General features: G+C 34.9%; 2 protein-coding genes and 1 non-coding gene across 5 annotated transcripts; 2 read left to right on the top strand and 1 right to left on the bottom strand.

Moving 5' to 3' along the window:
- Window positions 1-585: 585 nt before the first annotated feature.
- Window positions 586-3,432, bottom strand: LOC147393604 (ATP-dependent Clp protease ATP-binding subunit). Its single transcript, XM_086456544.1, has 2 exons — window positions 2,841-3,432; window positions 586-1,227 (listed from the first exon to the last, which is right to left on the bottom strand). The coding sequence occupies exons 1-2, from the start codon at window positions 3,315-3,317 to the stop codon at window positions 955-957; spliced, it is 750 nt and encodes a 249-aa protein (XP_086312670.1). The 5' UTR covers window positions 3,318-3,432; the 3' UTR covers window positions 586-954.
- A 1,482-nt stretch (window positions 3,433-4,914) lies between these two features.
- On the top strand, window positions 4,915-4,986 carry TRNAG-UCC (transfer RNA glycine (anticodon UCC)). The gene has a single exon. It is a non-coding gene; the product is annotated as a tRNA-Gly (tRNA).
- A 4,295-nt stretch (window positions 4,987-9,281) lies between these two features.
- Window positions 9,282-23,548, top strand: LOC147393602 (uncharacterized). Of its 3 annotated transcripts, none has more exons than XR_015182050.1 (15): window positions 9,282-9,344; window positions 11,466-11,614; window positions 11,692-11,822; window positions 13,962-14,000; window positions 14,116-14,208; window positions 14,335-14,451; window positions 16,470-16,565; window positions 18,574-18,687; window positions 19,851-19,904; window positions 20,115-20,162; window positions 20,313-20,463; window positions 21,783-21,948; window positions 22,659-22,769; window positions 22,838-22,907; window positions 22,999-23,069. XR_015182050.1 is itself a non-coding variant. In XM_086455666.1 (15 exons), the coding sequence occupies exons 2-15, from the start codon at window positions 11,533-11,535 to the stop codon at window positions 23,411-23,413; spliced, it is 1,491 nt and encodes a 496-aa protein (XP_086311792.1). In that variant the 5' UTR covers window positions 9,282-9,344; window positions 11,466-11,532; the 3' UTR covers window positions 23,414-23,548. The 3 variants fall into 3 exon arrangements, 2 of the variants coding, with proteins under 2 accessions (XP_086311792.1, XP_086311793.1); XM_086455666.1 differs by lacking the exon at window positions 22,659-22,769 and adding an exon at window positions 23,333-23,548 and having other exon boundaries at window positions 22,999-23,247; XM_086455667.1 differs by lacking the exon at window positions 22,659-22,769 and having other exon boundaries at window positions 22,999-23,548.
- Window positions 23,549-27,807: the final 4,259 nt, after the last annotated feature.

The following is a 27,807-nucleotide window of genomic DNA, read 5'->3' as shown; positions in this document are numbered from 1 at the left end:
AAAATAAATAAATAAAATTATATTTTGATTTGTTCATAATATACAATGTCGAAGTGGTTGCAGGTGGGGCAGAAACTGAGGCTCTGAGCAGGTGCTGCCTGCATGTGGTGCCATTCCCCGCACTTTGTTGCATGGGGTATATTGAAAACTCGTCAACTTGGTCCGGCACTTCAGGACATGTACAAAAGAACATCATTTGACATCTTCCATCTCATTTTTACATTTTTTTTTTCTGTGAGATTGCTTTTCTAGAAAAACCATGTAAAGTATCATGTGAAATTCCTCCACGCATATGATTTAACTTAAGTGATGACATGTTGTCACTTGGCATCTGTGCCATGTCTGGATAACATTGTCTGTTACTCGGTAAGGGTTCCGTAGGAAGAAAAAAAAAAAAGAATTTGCTTCCAGAAAATTCAGTTTGGAATTTCACAGAATCTTAGACGAACCAATGACATGAACCCATATGTATTGAGGCATCCCCAATTTACAAAATCACTCTTGTTAGGTTTCGGGCGATTGGTCATCCAAGATTCTGTAAAATCTTGAATCAACTTTTCTTTGAGTAAAAAATCTCTCTTCATGTAGTTTTACTGTATTTATACATTTATTCCATAATTTTTATATTTTGCAATGTCTTCTTGAAATATTACAGTCCATGGGATATTTCAACAGCGTCACCACCTTATTCATAGTGACTCCATATAAGGTACATGTGACACCTATGCATTTTGCACCATACCCATAACAATCCACCAATAAACCTAATGATAGTAAATAACCCCTTGTTGAATAGGCATTATGCAATTTGCTTTGGTGAAGAGCAACTCATCGTAAGCTTTGTTGATAAACTCTATATATGTGGGTTTTCATTTTTTCATGAAGAAAGGACAGAAAGACTAGTATTTTTCTTCTTCTTTTACAGTAGTAGAGATTGTGTTTTGGGACCTTAAACTAAGAACCAGAGATGTGGATTGTAGCATTTAAGTCAGCAAGGCATTCAGTAGGAAGGCCAAGGAATAAATTCATGAAAACATCATCAATAGGATCTACTATTGCCACCCCGACCAACCTACACTTTCCCTCCTTATCCAACCTCTCCCCTCTTCCTTTTCTCATTGTTCCCTTTGACTCCTCTGACGTCAACATTGTCTCCACAACCAGTGCTGGAGCTTTATAAACACTACCAACCGAAAACAAAAACTTGGCCTTGAATTCAAGATCAACCTGCATTAGAAACAAGTAATCACCACCAGTGTTGATCACAACGATGATTTAAAGATAAGAAAATTTATATTGCCACACCGAGTTTTTTTTATCACACAGCAAACAAGCAAGGAAAATAGTAATATGGTGTTTGGGCTTGGGGTAACCATTACGACCATATCCCTCTTATTTCTTCTTCTCCATATAAGTTCTATTAGGTTCTTACCAAGGTGAGAAATGCTCTTTAACTCGATTTGACACGTTTAATTATTCTGTCATTTAACGTGTTATTTTAAATAATGAAAAATAGGAGATATCTCAAATATCAATAATTATTTAAGGGTTATTTAAATTATCCAATTTTTTTTTTACTAGAATTTTGTTTAATTTTTTCGTAATAAATTTTTTCACATTTTATAAAATATAGAGAGTGTTTTATGATATTTTTCAAATAATTACCCATTATCTTTTTCTTCTTTTCTCATCCCTTAATTGGTTGTGATACATTTTTGGTGATGAAATTTAATTTATGTTTTTTGATACTTAATTTATGTTGGTAGATATTTGTTTGTGGTTGAGTGACTTTATTTTTAGTAATGATATTTTATTTTTTTCAATTAAGATTAGAATTTTACTAAAAGGTTCATGATTTGATTAGGTTACCTATTTAATAAATGTGTTGGGTTTGATAAATTTTCATAATACCATTATGAAACATGACCTGACTTGACCTGACCCGACCAATGTTACCTTTGGCCATTATAATTAACACTAAATTACTTGTAGTATAATGCCTTTCCATCAAATGCCCATTATGTGTTTCCTAATAGAACTTAAAAAAAGGGGTGCAACTTAGTTTGGTTCAAACCGAGAATTGAACCAAACCAATAGCTTTGGGGTAGTTTGGTTCGGTTTGGAACAAGTTGTGGTTTGGTTCTAGGTTACGAAAACAGAGAACCAATCAATTTGGTTTTGCTCTCGGATCAAACTTATATAGAACCGAACCAAATCGAGAATCGAACCTCTATCCAATAAATAAATATATATGTATATAATAATAATTATGAATTATTTTAAGAGTTAGGACATATATTAGTGCTTTTTTATGGATAAATTTATGATTTTTTATGGATAGATTAGTGATTTATTGTGTGAAACTTTATGTTTATTATATGTTTATTTTTTTTATTAAAAAAAAATTTACAATTTATAAAATATTTGCAACCCATAAAACCGAACCGAACTAACTTTAGTTTGGTTTGGGTTGATTTGGTTTCAATGGAATTCGGTTCTGATCTGTTTTTTTTTAGTGGAATCGATCTATGTCGATTTGGTTCCAATTTGACCGCAAATCCAACCAGGTTGCACCATACTTATAATGCAGTTTTCCCAACAATATTTTTACTCATTACTTTTTAAAATTGATGGTATCCTCTACAATGACAATAAAATTCATTCTTTTTTTTCACTAAAAATATGAGATTAAGATATCACTTTTATGAAAGAAATATGGTTGTGGATGATGCCAAGGTCATTACCATATTTCATTAAAAATATGACACATATATGCAACACTTTGTAGGATCTATTTCCAAAATCAAGAGAAGTACAAGTAGAGAGTGATAAAGTCTTACCTTTCCAGTTTCTTCATCAATGGTCCCTTGAAATAGCTCTGGGACTATATCAATCTTTAAAAATGGTGGTAATGGCAATCCCAAGAATCTAGTACTTGCACTTGTCAATGGTGGAATGTATAGTGCTTGTAGATCAAACGAGACTGAAATTTGGTTGGGGAGGTTGGCATCGATCTTTGTACCGATCCCTGTCCCCGTTCCTCCTTCGGCGTTGTATATGAAATCGGGATATCTAGAGATACCAAGCTTGCAAGCCTTGAGAGTCTTGAATTTCACACTATAAAGATCAGTTTTTGGCAATTGAGTTTGAGTGGTGGTGGTGATTGGTTGTTGTTGATATTGATTATAAGAAGAGAAGGTTATAGGATTGATTTTTAGTTTTGATTGGATTGGGAAGGATGAAAAGGGAATGTTGGGTGGTTTTTTGGACAATTTGGAGAGAAGTGGAAGACTTGAGGAGTTTATCTTGGAACCCATCTGGTGTGGTTTAGTTTATTTATTTTGAGTGTGAGGAGGAAAAATGAGAGAAGTTGGTTTGGAACAAGAGCCAACTTGAAGTCATTGGGGGGAGGAATGTAAAGCATGAATTATGAAATTGGATGAAAAAAAATATGAGGTTGGGAAGATTTTAAGTGTTTAAGGTGACCTTATCTTCTTGGTGTTTGATGGGCAATCTGGTCTTTTTAAGATCAAATGACCAAAACAGCCCTTAGTATCCAATATAGTAGAAAATTATAGGGTATTTTAGAAACACCTGCTGTAAAACTGGTGATATTAAGGATACCCTTTGATGATTTAACAGTGAAAATTTGATCTAGTAATTTAAGTATTTAAAAATAATTAAAAAAAATAAAAATAAAAATTTCATCATTAAATCATCAAGAAAACACAATGTTGACTTATGATTAAGGGGGTGAATATAATCTTGCACTTTTCAAAGGGGTAATCCTAATAGCACCAATTTTACATCAGAGTGTTTCTAAAAATGCCCAAAATTATACTCACTTGTGAAGAAATTAGGGTTGCCAATGAATCTAATTAGACCCGAAATCTGATCTAATAATTATAGGCTGAATCAAGGATTTGGGTTTTGAGAAGGACTTGATTTAATACGTTTTAAATAGTGAGTTCGATACCCAGTATAAGCATTAATTCCTTAGGGGCCACTCGCAAGAATGCAACCTCACTTATTAGTGTGTGTGATGTGCGGGTGTTGCAGGTTCCCCGGGACTAGTCTTTGGACAAGGCCATGGTCTATTGATTTTGGTAAAAGCCAAGATATGGTTCGATCCGTTATTTATAGGATACCCGATAATAAAAAAAAAAAAAGGGTTTTAAATACATAAATGATGTATATGTATAATTTATAGTTTATTTGGATATATGTTGTATATTATATTTTATTAAATCAAATCAGATTGAATTAGGATGATTTGGATTTATTACTTTTTCAAATTGAAATTGATTGGATCCAGAATAATACATATCGTATCAGTCGGTCTGGGTTTTAAACAACGAATCATATTAGAGTTGGGTCTACTAAATTTCTTATTACCTTACCAAATTGTAGGATCAACACTTCACACACCTTACCAACTTAGTTTAGTTGGCATCTCTCCCTACTACTTATAAATGAGGCTTTAATCAAAGTTTAATTGCAATATATTTATTTTGTTGTTGTTGTGGCCATGTACCATCAATAAAAATTTTCTCTTTTTAGGACCATTTGGCATTTTTTCTGACTTTTTAGAAATGTGATTGTTAAGATATTTACTATTATAAGATCTAACCGTTATCTAATAAGCGGTTAGAGTCTGTAGGTTGTGAGTTCGATACCCAATATGAGCAATGTTTCCTTGGGGACACCCGCGAGGACGCACCCTTACTTACCCTATGCGTGTGTTGCATGTGCCCGGGTAAGGGACCCATATGCCTTGGATTTTTTATTCCCCCTAGTTGTCTGTAAGTTTAGACACTCTGTTATAATAATAATAATAATAAATCTAAACAGGATGTGAGATCTATATACTAATACTATTTATATAATAAAATTAAAGGAAAGGAAACAACAGCAGCGTTTGTAGTCCAACGGTTAGGATAATTGCCTTCCAAGCAATAGACCCGGGTTCGACTCCCGGCAGACGCAATTTTGTTGTATGTAAGTTAATCTTTTTTGAATGAGATAACTTTTAAACAAACTCAGTTTTGAACCCCATCAAACCCCATATGTTTCCAAAGAGAGATTCTATTGCTACACCAAATTTTGCTAACGTCACCTAACACATTAACCCATATCCAAAGAGGAAAAGTCAGAATGGTACTTACTTAGCCACAAGTCAGGTTTCATAAATACAAGAATTTGACGAAAATTTTCCATCCAAAAACATATTCTCTTTCTAATTCAATGATCCTCTCCCAAACAATGTTCTTCGACTCCGATAAGGGCTTCTAAAGTATTTCCTTGAGATTTGGCACAAACCGAATTCTCTCAACCAACGGGGATATCTAAATACTACACAGTCGCTCCAATATATTTGGGCCAAGTTCATTGGGATCAAGGTTTTAAATCTTATTTTGATACAATAATTTGGTTAAATCAATCTTGACCGAAATATTTAGAGAAATCTTCAAACCATTCGTTGTTTTGTTCCAATCTTGATTAAAATCCCAATGTTTCACTAAAACATTTTGGAATGACATGAAGCCTTGAACTATGATTTAGGATCGTGACACTTTCCTTGGGAATTTCGTGTGAGATATCCTTGGTTACCTCACCCTCTTCCCTTCTCCTTTCCCTCATTCACCTATCTTTCACTTTTTTTTTTATCCATTATCAATACAAAGATGAATTACCATTGACTTGATTTAAAAGAAAGTGCATGTAGAAGCTTTTTAACTTGACTTGTACATTCTCGTACACTTAAATCAATCATACTTCACAACCAACCCATCCTTGTAGACCTCTCTTACTCATAAGAATTCACTATTTTCTTCCTATACATTTTCATATCCACTTTTGTTTTTGGTATTAAGGTATATGGGCTTTTTAGAGCACTCGACTTATTCTTGGGGCACATGTTGTCCCCCCTCCCCCTCCCCCTCCCCCCAAACACACACACACACCACACACACACACACACACACACACACACGCATGCAACTTCTAGGATGGGTGGCCACTAAGGGGGGATTCGAACTCAAGACCTCCACTTCTTGAGGTGTCTTGACCATCTCATCAACATTTAGATGATTATATCCAACTTTTATAATAGTTATCACACACACACACACACACACACACACACAATCTTTTGCTTTACTAAATATACATGTGTGCAGGGGCGGAGTTAGTGGGGGCAATTGCCCCCATAGAACTTTGAGACACCCCTATATTTTTAACTAACTAATTGGAAATGAACTAAATATTCTTTTCTTCAACTTATAATAAAAAACCTTTGAATTTTTCTTTAAAACCATTCATCTTCAAGTTCTTCGACTATACAACTAATCATAATTTGCCCCCACTACAAGAAAATCCTGGCTTCGCCCCTCCATGTGTGTCAATAAAAATTGACACTCGAATTATGTTTATCCTTGCCTTGCCTCTTGAAACAATTAGATATCATGTACTACCATTCACTATACATTTTCTTTGTAAAAGGCCCTCAATCGTTGTAATCCAACTCTGAGGACCATTAGGTAAGAAAAAATTTACTAAATGGACCATCAAGTTACCATGGAAATTATCGAGATATGTAACATAATGACTCTCTATAAGTAAATTATTCCACTTTGATAATTTTCTGAATAAAATATGATTTTCTAAATGAACCGTGGCGTAGGCACAAGCATCCATTGGTATATATATATAACACATTTTTATCCCACCCAAAAACATATTTACTGGTCTAAGATGGGGTTGGGAACATTTAAGAGCGGGGATTGCTTCCCCTTTAAAACCATCCAACTGCATATAACTGCCCATCTTTGTATTTTTGAAATCTAAGGGTATGTTTGATTGCATGGAAAGTCACTTTCCATGGAAATTGAAATCCATGGAAAATTAGTTGTGGAAAATAGGTAGGGTTGGAAAATCAAATTCCATTGTTTGATTTCACATGGATAAAATCATGAAAAAATATGAAAAAAAAAGAAGAGGAGAAAGAGGAAGAAGATGATAGGAGGGGGAGAGGAAGAAGAAGATGACGAGGAAGAGGGAGGGGGGAGGATGTGGCGACAACGGTGGCGGCCACGACGGCGGCAATGGTGGCGGCCACGACAACGACGACGGTGACGGTGGCGACGGAGGTAAGTGAGGAAGATGGGGGGAGAACGTGGTGGTAGTGGTGGTGGATGAGGTGAGGGATGGAGAAGAAGGAGAAGAAGAAAAAGAAGAAAAGAGATAGAAGGTGGTCGGAGACGGAGCCGATGGCGACGGCGATGGTGACGACGACGACGACGAGGTTAGTGTAATGGTGATGGTGGTGGTGATAGTGGTGGTGGTGGTAGTAGTGGTGGTGGTGGTAGGGAAGAATTGATGATGGAAAATATGGGTGGATTTCATTTTCCCACCCATATGGGTGGGAAAGTGAAATCCATGATTTAGTGGACTTTTTGAATAGGGTGGAAAATGAATTCCATTTCCATGTGCAATCAAACACTTGAAAAATGTCATTTTCCATGGAAATTGATTTTCCGCCCTATTTTCCATGTGCAATCAAACATACCCTAAATTCACTATTTTAAATCTAAAAGATTATGTTCTCTCTTTGACATGTTAAAATCATGGACCACCAAAATTTTCTGTCTGATATGGTTGGTTTTTTCTAAAGATGGCATAGTTGATCCCCACCATGGATGTGTCTTATTAGAGGCAAAGTGCTACGTAGCATAATTTATTTTAATTTAGAAGGACCCGAAAAGAATTTAAGAAATTTAAGAGATATTCCATCATCAATATTTTGTTAAAAAAGATCTCAATCAACCTCTTATTATCTTTCAATTTTTTATTTTGATATGATCACTTGAACCCAGACTACATAGAAAATGACAGTCCTAAAATATATATATATATAGGGACGGGTTCTTACGACCCCTATTATGACTCATATTGTGACACACCATTTTGTCTTATATGGGCAAAAATGTTTAGAATGGACTGATTTTTTGTGAGGATGATCTCTATGGTGAGGAGATCATCCTTGCCAAAAATCAGCTTATTATGAAACTTCTAAACCGTCCAATTTTTGTTGAAAAATTATAGACCGTCCAATTTTTGTAAATCAATTTTGATGGGGTTAGAAGTTTTGGAATTGGATGATTTTTTTTTCCAGGATGATCCTCTCATCACAGAGATCATCCTCACAAAAAATCAGCCCATTCCAAACATTTTTACCCATATAAGACAAAATGATGTGCCGCAATATGAGTTGTAATAGGGGTCGTAATAACACTGTTCATATATATATAGTTCATTCCAAAACTTCTAACCCCATCAAAATTGATTTACAAAAAATGGACGGTCCACGATTTTTCAATGTGTAAACATGGGGCTAAACATTTCGGAATGGGCTGATTTTTGGGGAGGATGATCTTCTAATCATAGAGATCATCCTCACCAAAAATCAACTCATTCCAAAACTTCTAACCCATGTAGGACAAAAAACGTTTGTTAAAGTGTGTGGTAAAACTTAGGGTGCTGAACATTTCCCTATATATATATATATATATATATATATATATATATATATATATATATATGGGGGGTGTTCAATGACAAACTTTTTAGCAAACTTTTTGGCAAAACATTTTTCAAAATATGGATTAAAAGTTTTACATCATCATCACCAAAAATCAGCTTATTCCAAAATTTCTAACCCCATAAAAAATAGTTTACAAAAAATGGACGGTCCACAATTTTTCAACTGGTAAACATGGGTTAGAAGTTTTGGAATGGGCTGATTTTTGGTGAGGATGATCTCCTCACCGTAAAAATCATCCTCACCAAAAATCAGCCCATTCCAAAACCTCTAACCCATGTTTTGAAAAATGTTTTGCCAAAAAGTTTGTTATAAAAGTTTGTCCGTGAACGGTACCCTATAAAAGTTTGTCCTTGAACGGTACCAATTGAAGCATCGTGGATCATCTAATCTTTATAAACAACTTTTGATCGGATTAAAAATCAGCCCATTCCAATAATTCTAACTCATACATTTAAAAAATGTGTGGCCCTCTTTTGGGCCTCCAAACCCCATCCCATATGTATATAAATAATTGTGAATCGAGTTAAATAACTAATGTGAGACGAGTTGACTGGTTTGAGACGACTCGGTCTCGTCCATAAACGAGATGGGAAACCGAGTTTTGAAACCATGGACTCCATGGCTAGGATGTTAGACAAGGGTAAAACTGTCTTTTAGAAACATATTTACTCTTTAAAATGAAAAGGAAGACACTCTCACACCACTCACTCTCTCTCTCACTCCATTCGGGAATAAGTAACAGGTGTGTAAATTCTTATTTACTACTTTTATAATTTATAAATTTATCCAATTTTGTTTTAATTCGCAAAACTAAAATTATAAAAGATCATAATATGTAGTTTTATATTTTTATTGTAAATTAAAGAGAAGGAAACAATTTTTGCCCCAATTTTTTATTTTTATTTTAATTTTCAGTGTTCTCTGAAGCTTTACTATCATTAAAAAAAAAAAAGGAAATTTAAGAACAAAATGATTTTCCAGAATTTTATGTTGTTTATAATTCCTCGAATTGAACCTTGTGCAATTATTTCTATTTGGTAACCGGCGCAACTTAGTAATCTACGACCTAATCTCTCTCTCTCTCTCTGTGATTTCCATTTTTTTTTTTTTTTTTTTGAAATTTCTGGCAATAAGGTTTGATGCATTTAAGAATCTGATTTGATTTGCTTTTGCAGATCGTTTTATAGTCTGATTTTCTCAGTTTGTTATGTGATTGCAGTTCAATTTGGATATAATTTCAACCGATTGACCTTATATTTAAGTCCTAATATATCTCAATTACACCATCTGAATTAGTCCAAAAAATTTTAGGTACACAGATTCATGGTTTTAAATCTCGGCCGAGACCGAGACGACTCGTTCTATATGTCTCTGTATCGGCCACTAACAATATGGATTGACAAATCATCTCAAACACTGGAACCATCCTCAAAAGTCGCTGATATAAATCAATCCAATGTCTTGTTGAGTCATAGTTGAACGAGACGACTCAAATAAATCGGAAAACTCGTCCAAGACAACTTGGTCTTGTTCATGGACGAGATGAGACGCCAAAATGAGTTTTAAAACCATTACTCAATCTGTAGCATGTATTAATATATCTCAATTACACCATAAATTTATATAGCTGCTATTGGTACCCCAACTTTTACTTATTAAACCCCAATTAAGAATAAAAGAAAATAAGGGGACTTTTCCCAAAATGTGTGCAACTTATGTCCTAATTCCGATTTTGGTAAACTGTTCATTTTAATTCCCAAAACATGTTTTTCCAGTGAATTTGTCACCTTTATAATCAATGAATTCATTGATAAATTACTAGCGAGAATACTGATAAGGCAAAATTGTTGGTATTTTATCAACGAATTCGTAGATTATAAAAGTGACGAATTCACTGTAAAAGCATATTTTGGGAATTAAAATGAACAGTGTACCGAATTGGAATTTCGTCATATTCAGCGTACGAAACGGATATTCACCTGAAAATAAGTGAATGGTTGAGAATAAGTAAAAGTTGGGGTGCCAATAAAAGCTCTATCGTTTTTCGACTAGATTTCTATTTTTGTGGGTTTAGGATTCTATATGAGCCTAATCATAATTGTAAATAACTACTGATATTATTTGAACTGATTGTTATAATGTTGAGATTATAATTTGAGACAAACCTTCGTAATGTTTGAAGAATGAGTTTTAATTTTTAATTGGGGTGTGTGATAAATAATTTAAAAAAAGTGGTGTGTGATAGGTAAAGGTTGGGGTGCCAATAGTAGCTCTCTAAATTTTACTTTACTTATAAAAAAAATTGCTATACTCATGGTTGTGGCTTGCAAGTCTTGTTATTCTATGCATAATTTAAAGTACAAAACATTTGATTAGTATTATTATTATTATTTTTTGATAGGTAACTAAAAAGAAATAATACAAACAAAAGACCAAAATTAAGAAGCCAAAATACAACAAATCCGATCCCACCTCACCAGAAAAATCTTCCAAGAAGCTCCCCTTTAAACTCCTTAAAAACCGTACACCTAAAAAACAACAAGCCTACAGCTGATATCAAGGTAGTCTCACGCGACTCAATCCTCCCTTCAAAGACTTGACTGTTTTGCTCCCTCCAAATCCCCCAAAAAATAGCAAAGGGGGTGACACTCCAAAGGAGTCTCTAAGAATCCACAAACGAGTTGCCCACACAACCCAAGCTTTAAAGACACTTTGCACAGACCACGAAAAACATTTGATTATTTGGAAAACACCTTATGCCTTAAAAGTTCTTAATGGTTTTTTTTATATTGGTTCTCGTTTTATTATTATTATTATTATTTTTTTGTGTGTGGACATTTTCACTTTATCTTTCTACTTGCAGGTTTTAACTAGAGGCAGATAAATGTATAAGCCATCATATATGCTATCTACATTGGTTATCTTGACCTATGTTTGGAGGTCCTATAACAATCTCTACCACTAGCCCTCTCTTGCGACGTTCTGCTAGCAGGCCTGTTTTCGTTGAGCTTGGTAAACAAAATCTTTGAGCCATATATGTGAATGTGAATATTTTATGCAGATATTTAACTTTTATGAACTTCTGTTAGGTTCAAGCGATCTGGGAAATGGTGTTGACCAAAATTTTCTGCATCAAGTAGAATTAAATGAAATGAAGAGTGCAATGTCACCAATCAGTCCAATAATGATGCCTTCCCCAAATTTTTTATGGAGATTCAAGGTTGGGGCTTCTTATGATACACAAGGAACACTTGTTTGCGCATGCATGTGTTTGTATGTGTGCACTTTTTTTTTTTTTTTTCACTTTGTTTGTTGAGTAATATTGACATGGTACATGATCAATACACCATGTTATTCTCCAGAGGAGGGTGATAAAATTTTTATTTTATGTTTAATTTTCAATTTTGGGGTAGGCTTGATGACTGAGCTTCAAATTTTGGCGGCTATTTTGGGATGCCAGGCTTACACCCTTTCTTCTTCCTATATAGGGCTCCCTTTAGGTGCTCCTTATGGCAGTTTAAGAATTTGAGATTAGGTGATTGAAAAGATAGGGAAGAGGCTAAGCTCGTGGAAGTCGAGATATATTTCAAAAGGGGGGAAATTAAGTTTGATTAAGAGTACCTTTGCAAGCATTTCAATTTACTTCCTTTTTTCATTCTCGATTCCAACGGTGGAAGAAACCAAAATGGAGAAACTCAGAAGAGATTTCTTATGGAATGATAAGGATGGAAACATAAAGTTTCATTTAGTGAAGTGGAAAACCATTTGTTCCTCGAAAAAGAATGGTGGTTTGGGAATTATCGGGTTGAAGAGGACTATTAAGGTCCTCTTGGGCGAGTGATTGTGGTGCTTTGGGGAGGGAAGGAGGAGGTTGTGGAGGAAAGTTATCAAAGTGAAGTATGGGAAGAAGAAATTTGATTGGAAGAGTGGGGAGGCAAAGTTGTTTTATGGCTGCAATGTGTGAAAAGGGGTTCTAAAAGTGTCTCAACAATTCAAAGAGGGAATTAACTTCAAGGGGGGGTGGAATGAGATAGGGTGAGGTTTTGGGAGGATAAGTGGTGTGGCAGTACGACTCTATCACTTCAATTTCTTTCCCTTTATGCAGCTTCTTCGAAAAATAATTCAACTGTGCAGGATTGTTTGATTCACAATGAGCATGATGTGTCCTGGGCTTTGGGTTTCAAGAGAAATGTTAATGAGTGAGAAATCAATGAAGTGGCATCCCTCCTTGATCTTATCACTTCTCACCATTTGGTAGAAAACGAGGAAGACCACAGAGAGTGAAGCAAGAGCAAGAATAAAATATTCTCTGTTTGATCATTCCACAAAGCGTTACTGCCATCTTGTGACTTAATCTTTGTGGAAAACACAATTTGCTCTCCCCTTTTTTCCTTCAAAATTAGCCTTTGTTTTTTGGTCAGCTTCCATTGGGAGAATTCATACTCTGGATAACCTGATTAAGCATGGTTTCATGACTCCAAACTTTTGATTTCTTTGTGAGAAAAATGGAAAATCAGGGAATCACATCTTATTGCATTGTCCATTCTCTGTTTGGTCCTACTTCCTTTCTCTGTTCCAGTAGGATTGAGTATTTTCCCTAGGGAGATTCTCTCACTTTTTATTGGGTGGACTCATAATGTTTTCTCCAACGAGAAAAAATACTTGTACGAATTCTCCCATTTTCTGCGTGTTGGGGGCTTTGGAAAGAAAGGAACAGAAGGGTGTTTCAGGGTGACGCAAAGACTCCTCACGTGGTGATTTTGGATATTTTGGGTTTGTTATTTTATTGGAGGCTGGAGCAATCTGAGCAAAGATTTTGAATGGATTTTCTTTGAGGATTTTGTATTCTAGTGGGAGGCGCTTTGTTGTGTTTATCTTGTTGGAGGGGTTGGGTGTTGGTTGTGGGAGGCTTGTGTATTCCTTTTGTTGTTTTTTGTCTTTCTTGTAAAGGGGCCATCTCGGCCTCTGTTGTTCTTCTTTAATAAAAGTTTTATACCCATAAAAAAAAATTATTGTCATCTTTACTTTCAAAAGGAGTCAAAACCTTTGCGCTTTCTGTTGAGTCTGAGTCCCAGTATGGGTTGTCCACTTGTCAAACACAATTTCAATTATCTTACTCAGGTGGTCCCTGACCATAATGGTAGTATGCTTGTTGTTGTGCCATTATTTGGGCAATGTTTAGCTCTATCATCACACCGTTCGTTCTTGAAACCTTTCTTTATGTTCTATCCGTTGGGTTTTTATTTCTGCTTCATTTGAGTAGTAATCATCTCTGGCCTTTGGGTGCATCATGTTTCATGTGAATATTCGTTTCCCATCATGATTGTTGATCCATGTGTAATTTACATTGTTTTCCCAGGTATTGCTGTTTCTTGTATGGGGTTTCAGTTGTTGTAAGGTCAGTTCTCATCCCTTTTATTTTATATACAGATAAGAGGTTTAGAAACTTTTGACGTGGTGGTGTTTACCCTTATTTGTAAAAAATTTCTTAAATGTATCATGAAATACTGCAGATTGGTTGGGATTCTGTCATGAGAATGAGTGTAGACCTACGTGATCTATTCTTGTATGAGGCATTTTTGTATTATAATCCTCTTCTTCTTGTGGTAAGTTACATTTTTCTGAGCATACATAATCTATTTAGGGTTCTTACAGTTCGGGAAATCTTATGGATCCTTTAATTTTTTAAAATTTTTTTATTTCTCATCTTATTTTCTGGTTTGATGTTGCAGGCTATGATGGTTTGGCTTTGGGGAGTGAATTTATGGGTCTTTGCTCAAACCCCTGTGAATTATGCTAAAATTTTTGATCTTGATCAGACTCATCTTACTCACAAAGAAATATGGAAGGTACTTACTTTATATACTTTTTGTCCTTGAAGACTAAAGACAGTTATGATCCACTTCTTCTGGCTTAATGTGCCTTTCAAACATGTAAAGCTGACTTAACACGTTATGCCTTGTAGTGCTTAGTTGGTTTAACTATTTACCATGGTATGCCATAACACTTACTGGGCCTGTTTTTTGTTTTTGTATCTAAAAATAGGCCATGACTTATACCCATATGACACTATCTATTTGTATATTAGTTTTTCCAGAATTTTGTTTAAGCATTGAAAGTCCACAGGTGGATACAAAATTATCTATTGAAATGACCTTGCTTAAATATATCTTTTATTTGAGTATGGCAATTGGTTTTGAAACGACCTTGTCGATCCACAACTTTCTTCCCATTATTTGGAGGAGTGTTACAGATGAGGTAAAACAAATTCCTTTAACCAGAAGAAGATGATGAAGAAAATAGAATAAGGGGGAGGCATGGATGTGAAACCTGGAGGCTGTTCGGCAAGAGCCTCAAGATTTGTGCTCGACACCCACATTATTTGATCTCCGTGAAATAAAAAATAAGGGAAACCAGAGAGGCAAGAAGAGGAATAGAGATAGGACAAGGATTTTAGAAGGTTTGTGACCAAGTCTGAATTTCGTATTGGAAGAATGTTTCGGTCAAGGAAAAAACCCAAAATGAGATTTTAAACCTTGTTAGATGTTACATATGACAAGTTTTGAGGAGAAAAATAAAGGGATTTTGGCTAGAGTTTGAAGAGGACATTTAGGTCGTTTTGATTAGCCTCTTAGGGAAGATCATCGTCAAGGTAGGTTACCGTTTTTAATCTGTCATCTCTTGTCATATCTTTTTGATTTGTCTAAAACATTCTAAGACAAACCAGAACATTTTGGAACATTTCAAGACCAAACCGGCTTAGACTGAAACATTTATTGAAACTTTGATTTTGGGCATGTTTCAAATCAGAATGTCCAGATAGTAATACGTATCGGTTGATACATTCCGAAACGATAAGATAATTTCAGCCATGTTTGTGAATTGTGACTACCCCCCTCCCGGCTTAAAGAGCCAATTCACTATATATGAAGTGTGTGGAATTGTTATCCCCCTCTCCACAGGATGGGGAGGGGTTCTTAAATTAGAGTTTACATTGAAGAGTTCTTCTATTCCTAGAATTCCTTATGACACAAACTTTCCTAAGTAATATATTTTCCAGGGTGGAAGATATGGGCCAGGATTCCTTCCAACTTGGAGATAATCATCGAAATGCTACGATGGTGTTATGCAGTTGGATTGCATTCTTGATTGTTGAGGACATTAATCGTGCAGAGTGCAGACCTTGTCAAGGGAGTGGGATCGGAAAATATGTTACTTGGGAAGATTTGTGGTGGATTAGTGTTTGCTCTGGAAATTGGGGTGCCAGATGAGAGTTTAAAGTTGTTGCCATTAAGTGTGTTCTGGCTATTATGGAAAAAACAACTAATACATGTCTCACACAAGGTCTATTACTAGAGGGTAGTCTAGACTCAAAATGAGATATGGTTTAGGGGCAAATGTTTAAGGGATAGTGGAATCCGAAAGTGAGTTAGTTGGCAATATTTTGGGTCAATTAGAATTGCTCTGGAATTTGGAGTGCCAGACTAGAGTCGATAGTTGCCGCGATGTGTTAAGGTTTGTTCCTGTTTTCCAGCTACTACGGGGAAAAAAAAAATACTAAAACATGATTCCCCAAAGTTCGTTACTAGAGAGTAGTCTATGTACTCAAATAAAATATGGTTTATGGTAAGGTGTGAAATGGGGTGGATCCATGTAGATCACAGTCTGCATCCACCTTTGACATGTCAACTTAAGTTATGCTTAGATCTCGGGGCTGACCCACTCATTTCATGCCTTAGCTCCCATTTGTTAGATATACAGCTTATTAAATATTAGGTTTTACTTGGACAATTATCAATTTAATGTCTGTTTTGAGTTTATACATTTATGTTACAATTAACTTGTATTTTCCATTTGAAAATTGCAGTGTGCCATTTGGATGACAATAATTGTCCCCACCAGCATGACAGCATACCTTTATCTTTATTCTCATGGAGAAGTATCACTGGCTGCCTCACAACCAGTGTAGTATCTACTTCCTCTCTAAATGATACTTAGTAATTGTTTTCAGTTACAAAATGATCTATTTTTCTGGAATTTCGGTTGGTTTCTATTGTTAATCATTGATTTGCAGTAGTAGTTTGAATTTGATTTATGGTGGACATGCGATGCTGTTTCTTGTCAATAGTGACCCATAGATTCTCTTCATGCTGATTCATTTTTCCTTAAATGCTGAGACACTATGCTCCAAGTTTGAATGAAATTTGGATGCTTGTAGATTCACATACATTAGCTTGTTTATTGTTCAGACTATAGAGAGTCCATTGAATTCTGTCTTAGGCTATGTCTTTTGTTAACTCTAATTTTTTCATCTCTGCTCTCATTTCTTCAGTCCATTTTCTTTTCGTGCTTCCTCTTGCACTTTTAGAACCTTCAACTTGCACCTTCTTTCTAATTGGGGCTGTAATCAGCTTTCATTAGATAAAAAATTCCATATAGCTTTACAGTCCTTGTCTTAGTCTAAAGAAAGTGGGATATTGGGGAAGGATAATCGTTAATGAGCCTCGACAAAGAGGTTAGCAACACGAAATTTGGTGTAGGATGTAGAGACTCTTGTTAGTTTTTTTTTTTAATGAAAAGTATAATATATTGAAAAGAAGGGAACACAGAAAACAAGGAGGCCAAGGAAGCCTCATAAAGATCAGCAAGCAAAAGAAAACAAAAACATCAAAGGTTACATAAAGAGTTCCATCTAAAAACAAAATCATCAAAAGTTAACCCCACAAATTCTATGTACTGTTTTGACCAAAGGTATAAAGAACCCAAGATCTTCAAGAAACCTGCATGAGAGCTTCTAATCTTGCAATTGAACACCCTGTTGTTTCTCTCGCTCCACACCTCCCAAGCAATAGCCGATGGTAGCATAGCCCACATGAATCTTTTTCTGGATTGGAAAGCATTGCTAGCCCACTCTGCTAACAACGAGGATAACTTACTAGGAAAGACCCAATTAATACGAAATAGAGCAAGGAAAGTTGACCAGATATTGTGAGTGAAGGGACAATGAATTAAGATATGATCAACAGTTTCTCCATCCCTCAAGCAAAGGGGACAGCAATTAGGGGTGATCCAGCCTCGGACAATCGAATTATCTATTGTGAGAATCCTACCAAGGGAAGCCAACCAAATAAAAAATGAGATTTTAGAAGAAACTGATTTCACCCAAATGATGGACCCCAAGAGAGATCGCTCAGCAAAAGGGATGAGCCACTCATGGAAGGACCTTATAGAGAATCTCAAATCCTTAGTCCTCGTCCATTCCCACCTATCTTGTTCGCTTACGTTGAGTCAAGGAAGGATGTCATCTCATTTAACTCCCAATCATTAAAGTTTCTCCTAAACCTCAAATCCCAAGTAGGATTGGAACCGTTGTGAATCAAACATTGTTAGTTTATATTCTTCTTTTCTTTCTTTTCCAAATATATGTAGATCTGAGTGGGCATCCTTTATTCAATGGGTTTAGAATTATATACACATGTATATAGTGGTGTCGAACGGTTGTTCCATTCATCATTATCTATGCCTTATACCAAACATTGTGGTTGTCAAGGAACAACTGTTCTATTGAGTTTTAATTTCCTGTTGGTTTCTTGGTGGAATGATAACTGGCTTGCATCCACAATTTACTATATTACACGTCAAAAAGAGTATTTTCTTGTAAACTTATGTTGAAAGTGAGGATCTGAAGGTAAAATCATGAAATGAGATACATCTAGATGATATGTCACATTAGATACTTGAGAGAGAAAAACCAACTAAAATACACCTTTTCTTATCTAGTGAAACGACATTATAATAAACACATTGTAAGTTTAGCTTCATTATGGTCTACCAGCTGATGGAATCACCTTGACTCTTCTTTTATTTTATTATGCTTAAGTCCATGTTTTTTATGTCAGTATTTTACTTCCTTGTTCTTTCAGTTGTATATGCCTGATAAATTATGTTTAAATTTTTACGTATGCTTTCAGGTACTCTTATATGCTGTTGTTGTGATGGTTCTCATATTCCCTTTTGATATTTTTTATTTATCATCTCGGTACTACTTGTTAAGGACACTTTGGCGGATATTACTGCCATTACAGGTGAGAGTTCATTTTTAATATATAATTTTGATTTCTGCACAAAATTTGGAAAAATCATAGAAAAGGAGGTTTTAAAAAAAACAAAAGAAAAAATGGTGATTAATTAAATCATCGATTTTTTGAATGGATCATGCCACATTTTTTTTTTCTCCCTACCCCCCTAGAATTTTCCAATTTTTTCGCGGAACTTTCCCAGATTTATTCAAATTGAATGAACTGACCCTTCACCGAATAATGTGACCTTGTATTTGGTAATCTCGATCCCTTCCCTTTTTATATCATTTTTTAATTATTAAGAAAAAAAAAACTTGGTTACTATGATTGTGACCCCCTATTTTTAAGGACACAGAGACGTGTAATCTCCTGCAAGCAACATTTTGAAATTTATCAAGCTTTTATGAATATATTTTCTAGACTTATGCAAGGACAAATAAAGATTTCTTCAAGCAAATTTCCTTCTCTGCCAAGCTGGGTGTCAAATCGTACAAACCCCAACTTGACTTGGCAAGTTGGATTGTGCTAATTAATTTAAATCTCTCCCAATTGTGATAAGTTATTTTTGTTTTTGAGTATCCTTCAGTAGTTGTAAACTAAACCTACTTCAATTGCTTGATTCATAGAGTTGATGTTTTAGTTTTCCCGCTTAATAGTATTTACTTTCAGTAGTGAGGGAATCCTTTTTATTTTCTTGGAGCATATATGGGCTAGGACCATTTTGTCCAATTAAACTAAAAGAAAAATCTTATGATACAAACTATACTTTATGGATCTGAATTTTGGGCAATCAAGAACCAAACTTGTGCATACATTTGTGCATAAGAGAGACAAGGATGCTAAGATGGATGGGCGATAGTAAGAAAGTCTTTTAAGATGGTTTGGTCATGTGCAACAAAAGTAGATTGCAGCCTCAATTAGAAGGAATGTTCTAAAAAAGCGAGTATAAGACCAAGAAGAATGTGGATTGTGGTAGTGAGAGCAGAGATTAACACACTAGAATTGATAGCGGACATGACTTTACACAGAATTGAATGGATGAACAAGATGCGTTCAGCCGACCGAAATTTTTGGGTTATGACTTCAATGATGATGATGATGATGATGATGACGAGGATGAGGATCATGTTGTGCTCTAACTTAATTTGATTGATCTTTGGTGAATACAGGCAATAACATTTTCCGACTTTTTCTTGGCTGACATCCTAACGTCCATGTCAAAGGTACACATCATATAACTGCATTTAATTATTCTTTATTTTAAGGCATATCTTAAGACCTTACTTGCAGCCAGACATGATCTGCAGGTTTTTACTATGTTTTATTTTTTTGGGATTGTAAAAAATCCTAACTTTAGAATTGATATGCTGGTCTTAAACTATTAGATGTTTGTATTCTTTATTGGTTCTCACTGTAATCGTTGACTGTATCAGGTGTTTTCAGATTTGGAGCGTTCTGTTTGCCGAATGGCTCATCGACAGGTTAGTTTAAAAATCGTGAAGGCTGACTAGCCTTCATGAGAGTTCTATACTGGATTCAATATGAAGGTTCACTTCCAGTTATTTTTGGCGCCATATACATTTTCATACCTTCTGTTCGGTTAAAACAAGCACCTTCTATTGAATATGCAGGTTGCCACAATTGCATGGTTTGAAGCTGATTCCATCTGTGGTAGTCACTCCGTTGCGATCCCTTTGGTGCTGGTCTTCCCTTATATTTTCCGTTTCTTCCAATGTCTTCGACAATACAAGGATACTAGGGAAAAGACAACCGTTTTGAATGGTAAATATCTTGGAAACTTCTAGTCATTTTCATTTAAACTTTTTAATCATTTTTTTTCGTGAAATATTGCATACATTTGCCACCCATTATTTAGAATAAGTTGCGATCACGCTTGATTCATTATTTTCTTAAGTTATTTACTCAGCGAGTAGTTACATGCCTATATATAACAATGTGGTGGATGTTTTCATGTGTGTATTTATAAGTTCTCAAAATTTTAAAATAACATATCTATACTTGTAATATATCTATTGAATACGATTATAAAGCACTATAGCACCATCTGCATTCTGCACATCCCATAATCCCATATGTGCACATATTACTCATAAACATGCATTTCTAAATAGATAAAGAATTAAATCTACAAATAAATAAATAGCAAAACAAAATTTAATTAAAAAGAAAATCAGGATAAGTTCTTAAAAAATTATGATAACTCACTATTTTTCGTTCCAAAGTTTAATATTCGAATCCAATTTCCAAAATCATAAAAATTCAAATTCAAATTGTACCAAATCCATAGTTTCATACTTACTAATTTTCAAGTTTTAATCTCCAAACACAAAGTGACACTTAGATAACAACCACTCTAACTACAAAAAAAGTGTAACACTACTTCAATATTATAAGGAGAAACAGGAGTAGGTTTGGCATGGAGAGAGAGATAGAAATAGAGAAAATACAAAAATAGAGGAAGAAGAAGAGCCAGAGATGGTGAAGTTGTCTGTACCTCGAGTTTTATGTATTGTGGATAGTGGATACCATTATGGATGACTAGAAGTTGATAAATCTAGATGCCAAAATGTTCAATTAAACTGTTACTTGCGGCAAATTTTTGGTAGGGTTAATTATGTCTGAAATCAGATAATACTGAATTTGGAATGATCCCATTTAAACTCACTGTAATTAAAGATTTTCATGATCTCAATGTGGACAGACTAAGGGTAAGGAGTAATATTATTCTCTCTATTGTGTGTGTCTGTATATCTTTCTTTTCCAAAGATTGTATTCTTTTGCTTGATTTTCCCTGATTTAAACTGTAAAAATTTGTAGATTTCAGATATTTATTTTCACACCTGTCCACAGATTCACTTTTCCATTCATTTTTTCATCTTTATGCACACTAAATATCGAATCCAACTTCATATTGACTCTTTGGATCAATGACTTGTTTCCTTGCCATTCTAACTGCATTGTGGTACATTGGCACCTTAAAATGGGAGATTCTTTCTTCTTCTTTAGTATTTATTAAAGGTGGCCTTTTTTTACCTTAATGTTTTTGTATTTTAGTAACACTAATTACATTTTATTTTCAGCTTTAAAATATTCGACAGCAGTCCCAGTGATTTTTCTTTCAGCCCTTAAATATCATGTCTTACCTGATAGGTGGACAGGCATTTATCACCCCCTGTGGCTTCTATCAAGTTTTATAAACTCTTTATATTCGTTCTACTGGGATGTCACCCGCGATTGGGACTTGAGGTATGCAGGAGTTTTCTTTTCACCATGTGATTAGTGGTACCAAAGTTTTGAAACTTGTGTTGGATACTTGTTAGTTAACAAACACACACGAACTTATTTGTATTCTCTCTTGTAGGACCCACATAGATGTAATGTTAGATGATTAAACCGTACAGTTGATTGTTAATTCCTTGGAGACCATCCTCACAAATTTCCAAACCATTCTGACATAATAACCTTAGTTTAGGTCGACTTTTTTTTTTATGTAGTTAATAAAAAATCTGGACAGTTAACTACGTAAAAACGTTGACTTGAATTTGAAATATCTTGACTGTTTATTTATACTGTGTTAGTTTATGTCAACTTTTGTATGTAGTTGATGATAATGATGTTGGACTGGATTGGTTTTTTGTGACAACCATCTTTATGAGAATTACTCTATGTACGGTTGCATCATCCAAAATGTTATCCTTTTCGGCCCTAGAAGCGGGAGTACAAACGAGGATTAAGCATATACTGTGTGTGTGTGTGGAGTTATGTGCTGGGCTTGGACTCGTAGCTCGGTTAACATATTGCAATTCAGTTATGAGGTTGTGGGTTCAAGTCCAACTTACCCACCAAAGAAAAATGAAGTCTTGTGCTCATAAGACCCACATGAAGTCTCTCTCTCCTGTGTGTGAGTGATGTGTTGGGCTTAGACTCGTAGCTCGGTTAACATTTTGCATTTCAAGGATGAGGTTGTGGGTTCAAGTCCAGCATACCAACCAAAGAAAAATAAAGTCTCGCGCTCAATGCTCATAAGACCCACACGGAGATGAGTCGAGGGCTTAATATAAGACATGGCAAGTATATTGTTTTCTTTTTTTTTTTTTATACATTTTTCATGACCTAATGTCTTCACTTTTTCCAGTGTTCCCACCCGGATTTTCACTTTCATAAACCCAAATTTCTGGTCTAACCTGTTTAACGGACGACAATGGGTAAGATTGTGAAGGAACCCACTTATAATATTTTCATGTTTTGGTGGCAGATCTCTTCTATAGACAATCTTGAATCCAAACTTTATTTCAGGTTTATTATTGGGCGGTTGTAAGCAATCTGATCCTACGTTGCACTTGGACGTACAAGCTGTCTGCCCATCTCCGTCATAATTATTTGACCGTATTTACAATCACGTTCTTGGAGATGCTCCGACGCTTCCAATGGGTTTTCTTCCGTGTGGAAAATGAGTGGAATAAAATGACTTACAAGGCGAACTCACAGTTCTCAAAAAGCGACATTGCAGAGGAAGACAAGTTACTTGGCTCCACCAACCACAATGTATAAACCGCTCACTCGAGTATGTTTCTTTTTCCATTATAGTATAATTCATTTGTCTTACTAACTTATATGGTTGGCTTGAAAGGGTTCCACCTTTTTTGTTTTGGTTCTCCATCCCATGCGATCTTCATACATTCTCACGTTCAGGAAAGAAGTTGAACATTGATTACAGTATCTATTATAGTTGTAAGCTACTTCTGTTCTTCGATTATAGTCGCACACGGACGATAACCATTTTGATCTTTTTTTAAGTGTATATTATATTATTATTTTTTATGGTAAAACTGAATTTATCTTGGCAGATGCTGATGTTCTGATGCATTGTGTATGGGATTTGGAGGCTACATTATGTTGGGTCTCAATGAAATAATATCCACCTTTGACAGAAACTTGATTTTGTACCAATGAGATTGATTTATGACGGTATTTAGAGATAACCCCCTCCACATTTTGAATATTTGAGACACCCCCGTGTTTTGAACCTGATGACATATACATGCCCACCCTTTACCTTGGTCTACTCTGGAAGATTAACAGCAAATGACCTGAACATCCTTATTGTCTTCAACCTCAAGGTTCTATCTGCGGCAATGTTTGAATTTCAAATAACAATGCATTATTTAAGGCTTTTCTATGGTTAAAAAATAATATTTTCTAGAGGTTTAGGATTTCAAAGATTGCGAAATTTTACAAGAAAAATCAAGGGTTCCTGACTAGAAGCTGAAGATGAAGGTGTTTAGGCCATTTACAAGTCCTGCCATGTAGATTGGAGTAAAGGAGCATATGTTATCTTTTAGAAAATTCAAGGGGTTTTGTCAGGTATTTAGCAAAACGGGAGGGCTCTGTCAAAATCACATTTAATAAATGGGTTAGAAAAGGGGCATTATGTTAAGCTTGTCTTTTTAATCAAGTTGGATCTATATCAACTGAGATCTGGCCCCACTTGTTGACTGTGTAGTGGGTGCATGGGTGGGCCACATGCCTGACATAAACACACATCGGTCCAATCCAGACCGTCGAATAAATTGGTCATAGCAACATATCAAAATCATGTCCTGTATCAAATTAGTGAAGGGATAGCCTATTTCAACTCCCTATCTATTCTGGTCCATGGGCTAACTCAACCTTACAAACTCGGCTTCGAAGGCGAAGTTTGCTATCACCTCAAATAACGCACAGATCGAGCACAAAGGACTGAAGTGGGACTATTGCCCATGGGCTTAACTCAACCTTACAAAACTTGGCTTGTAAGGTGAGGGCTGCTTTCACCTCAAATACCACACAAATCGAGTACCCACGACCAACGTGGGATTATTGTTCAAATTTGAAAAACAATAATTTTTCATTAAAAATATTGTATTTTAGTCATTCTATTTGGTCCGAGCCCGTTCCCTAAACCTGATATTAGAATAGGTTTAGTTTAGGTAGAACCCACATCTTTAAGGCCGTTCAGGGCTCAAACAAATCTGGCCCAAACCGGCCCATTGACATCCTGCCTAACTCAACCTTACATAAGCAGAGGGAGGAAAAATTATGTTGTAAGCATCAACAATTTATAGAAATGGAGGTCGGTCAACTGTTCCAATTTGACTTTGATTATCAGGACAGAGATTAGGGTCCATAATACCGTCTTGACGCCTTTTAGATTTCAGATTGGGTTGCAACCATCGAATTTTTTTAAATTTTTTTTTTTTTTGAATTTTGAATGGATTGTAATCACCAATCATAAAGAGTTTCAAGGATTGATGGATCTATATCCTAATTACATGTAGTGTTGGACTCTCTTTAAGTAGGGGACCATGAAATGGTCAAGTATAGTAATGTTCTTGTTCAATTAAATTTTAGAATTAACAGAAGAGTGGACTTTAGGCAGAATTAAATGAAGTAAGATGACCAGTTCGGTCCACCCCAAAACAATCTCTCTCTCTCTCTCTCTCTCTCATGGTGATTTAGACATAACCCTCCACATTTTGGTGAATATTTGATATACCCTCGTGTTTTCAAATTGATCACATGGTCCCTTGACCTTGGTTTTCACTAATACACTAATGGAAAATGATGTAAAGGTCCTCGTCTTGTCCCCCCAAATATGTCTTCTTCTTCAATCCTTATGGTAAATTATTTTTAAATAATTCAACCTATCTATCATTATACCTTAATCCATTGCAGAAAACCTTGGTTTTTCTAACCCAAATTCCAACTTCTTCTACTTCTACAAAATTCCTATTTTGTTCTTTAGGTTTGAAGATGATAAAAATTTGGTAAAAAAAATTAAGGACTTTTTTACTAAATTTTGAAGATGAGGACATTTAAGTCATTTTTCATTAATCTATTGAGAAGACCAAGGTCAAGGAAGGAATCTCATTTGTTTGAAAATATTTGGGTGTCTCAAATATGAACCAAAATGTGGAGAGTTATATCTTTATTTTATTTTATTTTTTATATAGTTTTTTGATTATGAGAGGACTTGTTCTGGTCAATGTTTTTAATAACCCAACAAATGATTAAAATACCAAGTAATTTTTCAAATAGGTTGGAGCACATTCGACTATGATTCTATTTGGTTGGACCAATTTACATTTATTAAAAAAATTATAAATATAATTTGATTTTTTTTATACCACCTTTTATTTTTTATTTTTTTTATAACCGGGTATCCCTGTAGACAGTGGACCAACCTGTATCGCTTTGCCTAGTCCATAGACTGTGGTCTTGTCCAAGGACTAGTCCCGACTCCCGAGCCTTGTTAGCAATCTCCCGTTTAATTCTTGAAAACTTCACGAATTTTTCGTTTTTTTTTTTTCAATAAAAGTATTATTCTTCAGATTATTGAACTATTTGAATAATTCCCACATTTTTAGTTAAAAAAGAATAAAATGTAATTTTTATTTTTTACAACTTTTGCAATATATACAACTTGTTATATATTGCAAAGTGTAAACTTGTAAGTTGTGATGTGTAACACAAGTCGGATTTGAAGCAACTTTGCATCAAATTTTTTGAGGAATCCACATTTTTACTTGACAAATATCCCTCTTATCTTTAAAAATAATAATTATATGGTTCTCTACATTTATTTGAGATTACATCTTAATTTTTCAAATTGATGATTTGTCCCTTGACTTTGATCTTTTTTTATAAACCAATGAAATAATAACCTCAATACCCTCATTATCAGCACCATCATTGTTACCATTACCAATATATCATTACATTCACGATCACCAATTTCATCATCACCATCACTATTAACATCACTATCATATTACCGAATTTTTGGTTTTCGAATTTTTGAAATGAGACAGATTATACATGTATGAAGCGAATGTCGCATATCTTCCATTTATCGAATTTTAGATTGAATTTTTTTGCAATCCAAAATCAAATAAAATTCAAAATTTTCACGAATCGAATTTTTGTTATATTCTGAATTACTTAAAAGGGTCCTAGGTAGGATTGGCAATAGATCGGTTCAGTACCGGATTAGTACCACTTCAATATTGATCCAAATTTTTTTAAACATGTACACAATCCAATTGGATTAATGAATATGTGAACCGATCTGATCCGTCTGAATATATGTATTTTTTTCTTCAAATGATTAATGCTAAAAAAAAAATTAAAATATAAAATCATATAAATTTTTAAAAATATATTTTTCAACTACAAGTATAGAGGGAAATAAAAAAAGACTGAACTGTTTTATCTATGTTTATTATATAAAATTAAGAATAAAAAATATTAAAATATATTCGGATCGGATTGGGGTATATTCGAATCCGATCCGAATTTGTATAGGATATAAGATTTCAATTTGAATCTAATTTTTCATTTTTTTTCGGATTGGATCGGTTCCGGGCACGTGCACCCTCGTGGGTGGCCTCTGAGGAAATTAATGCTTATACTGGATATCAAACTCAAGACCTACGGGCATTAACTGCCTATCGGTTAAAAATTGCCATTGAGCCAACCCCTCAAGTTTACCACTTTTATTTTAATAGAAAGATAGTAACAAATTTATCGTTGAGAGGATTTGATCATTGAAAATTCTTCCTATAATAGAGGTTATGATCTTTTACAAGAATCTTAGCTTAGAAAGGAAAGTGTTTCAATTTTTTTTTCTATTTTAAAATGGTTGAACTGTTGATTCTGTAAAAATCAACAAATCTTTCAAAAATCCAAATCAACTATATAAGAAACCCTCACGAACCATGGGTTCGCTGTGGTCCGGTTCTCATAGTAGCCCACCTGGAAAGGTGTGATGCCAGTGCGCGTGCGCCAATTTGAATGTGAGTGGGTGAATCTCAGCCATTTAAAATGGCTTAAGTCGTGGCTTATTTAATTTAGGGTGATTTAGAGAGACCCCTCCACGTTTGGGTGAATATGTGAGGTATCCCTATGTTTTGAAACTGATCACATACCCCTTAACCATGGTCTTGTTTAAGAGACTGACAAAAATGACCAATTCAACCCCTAACCCAAAAGCCTTGGTTTTTCTTTCCAAAAGCAGTCATCTTCAACCCGATTGGTTAAGATGAGGTTGAAAATGATGGATTGACA

This window comes from Akebia trifoliata, chromosome 10, assembly GCF_017979445.1.
Source record: "Akebia trifoliata isolate Shusen 1 chromosome 10, ASM1797944v1, whole genome shotgun sequence".
Taxonomy (NCBI): Eukaryota; Viridiplantae; Streptophyta; class Magnoliopsida; order Ranunculales; family Lardizabalaceae; genus Akebia; species Akebia trifoliata.
This window is presented reverse-complemented; position numbering and strand designations above follow the sequence as displayed.

What these genes read in the sequence shown, in the direction of transcription:
- LOC147393604 (XM_086456544.1), bottom strand. Translation starts at nt 3,317, where the DNA reads ATGGGTTCCAAGATAAACTCCTCAAGTCTTCCACTTCTCTCCAAATTG. An exon ending in TTGATGAAGAAACTGGAAAG is followed by an intron (nt 1,228 to 2,840) that starts GTAAGACTTTAT and finishes TTTCTAATGCAG; the next exon opens with GTTGATCTTGAATTCAAGGC.
- LOC147393602 (XM_086455666.1), top strand. Translation starts at nt 11,533, where the DNA reads ATGTTTGGAGGTCCTATAACAATCTCTACCACTAGCCCTCTCTTGCGA. An exon ending in CACTGGCTGCCTCACAACCA is followed by an intron (nt 16,566 to 18,573) that starts GTGTAGTATCTA and finishes GTATGCTTTCAG; the next exon opens with GTACTCTTATATGCTGTTGT. An exon ending in AAAGACAACCGTTTTGAATG is followed by an intron (nt 20,464 to 21,782) that starts GTAAATATCTTG and finishes TTTTATTTTCAG; the next exon opens with CTTTAAAATATTCGACAGCA.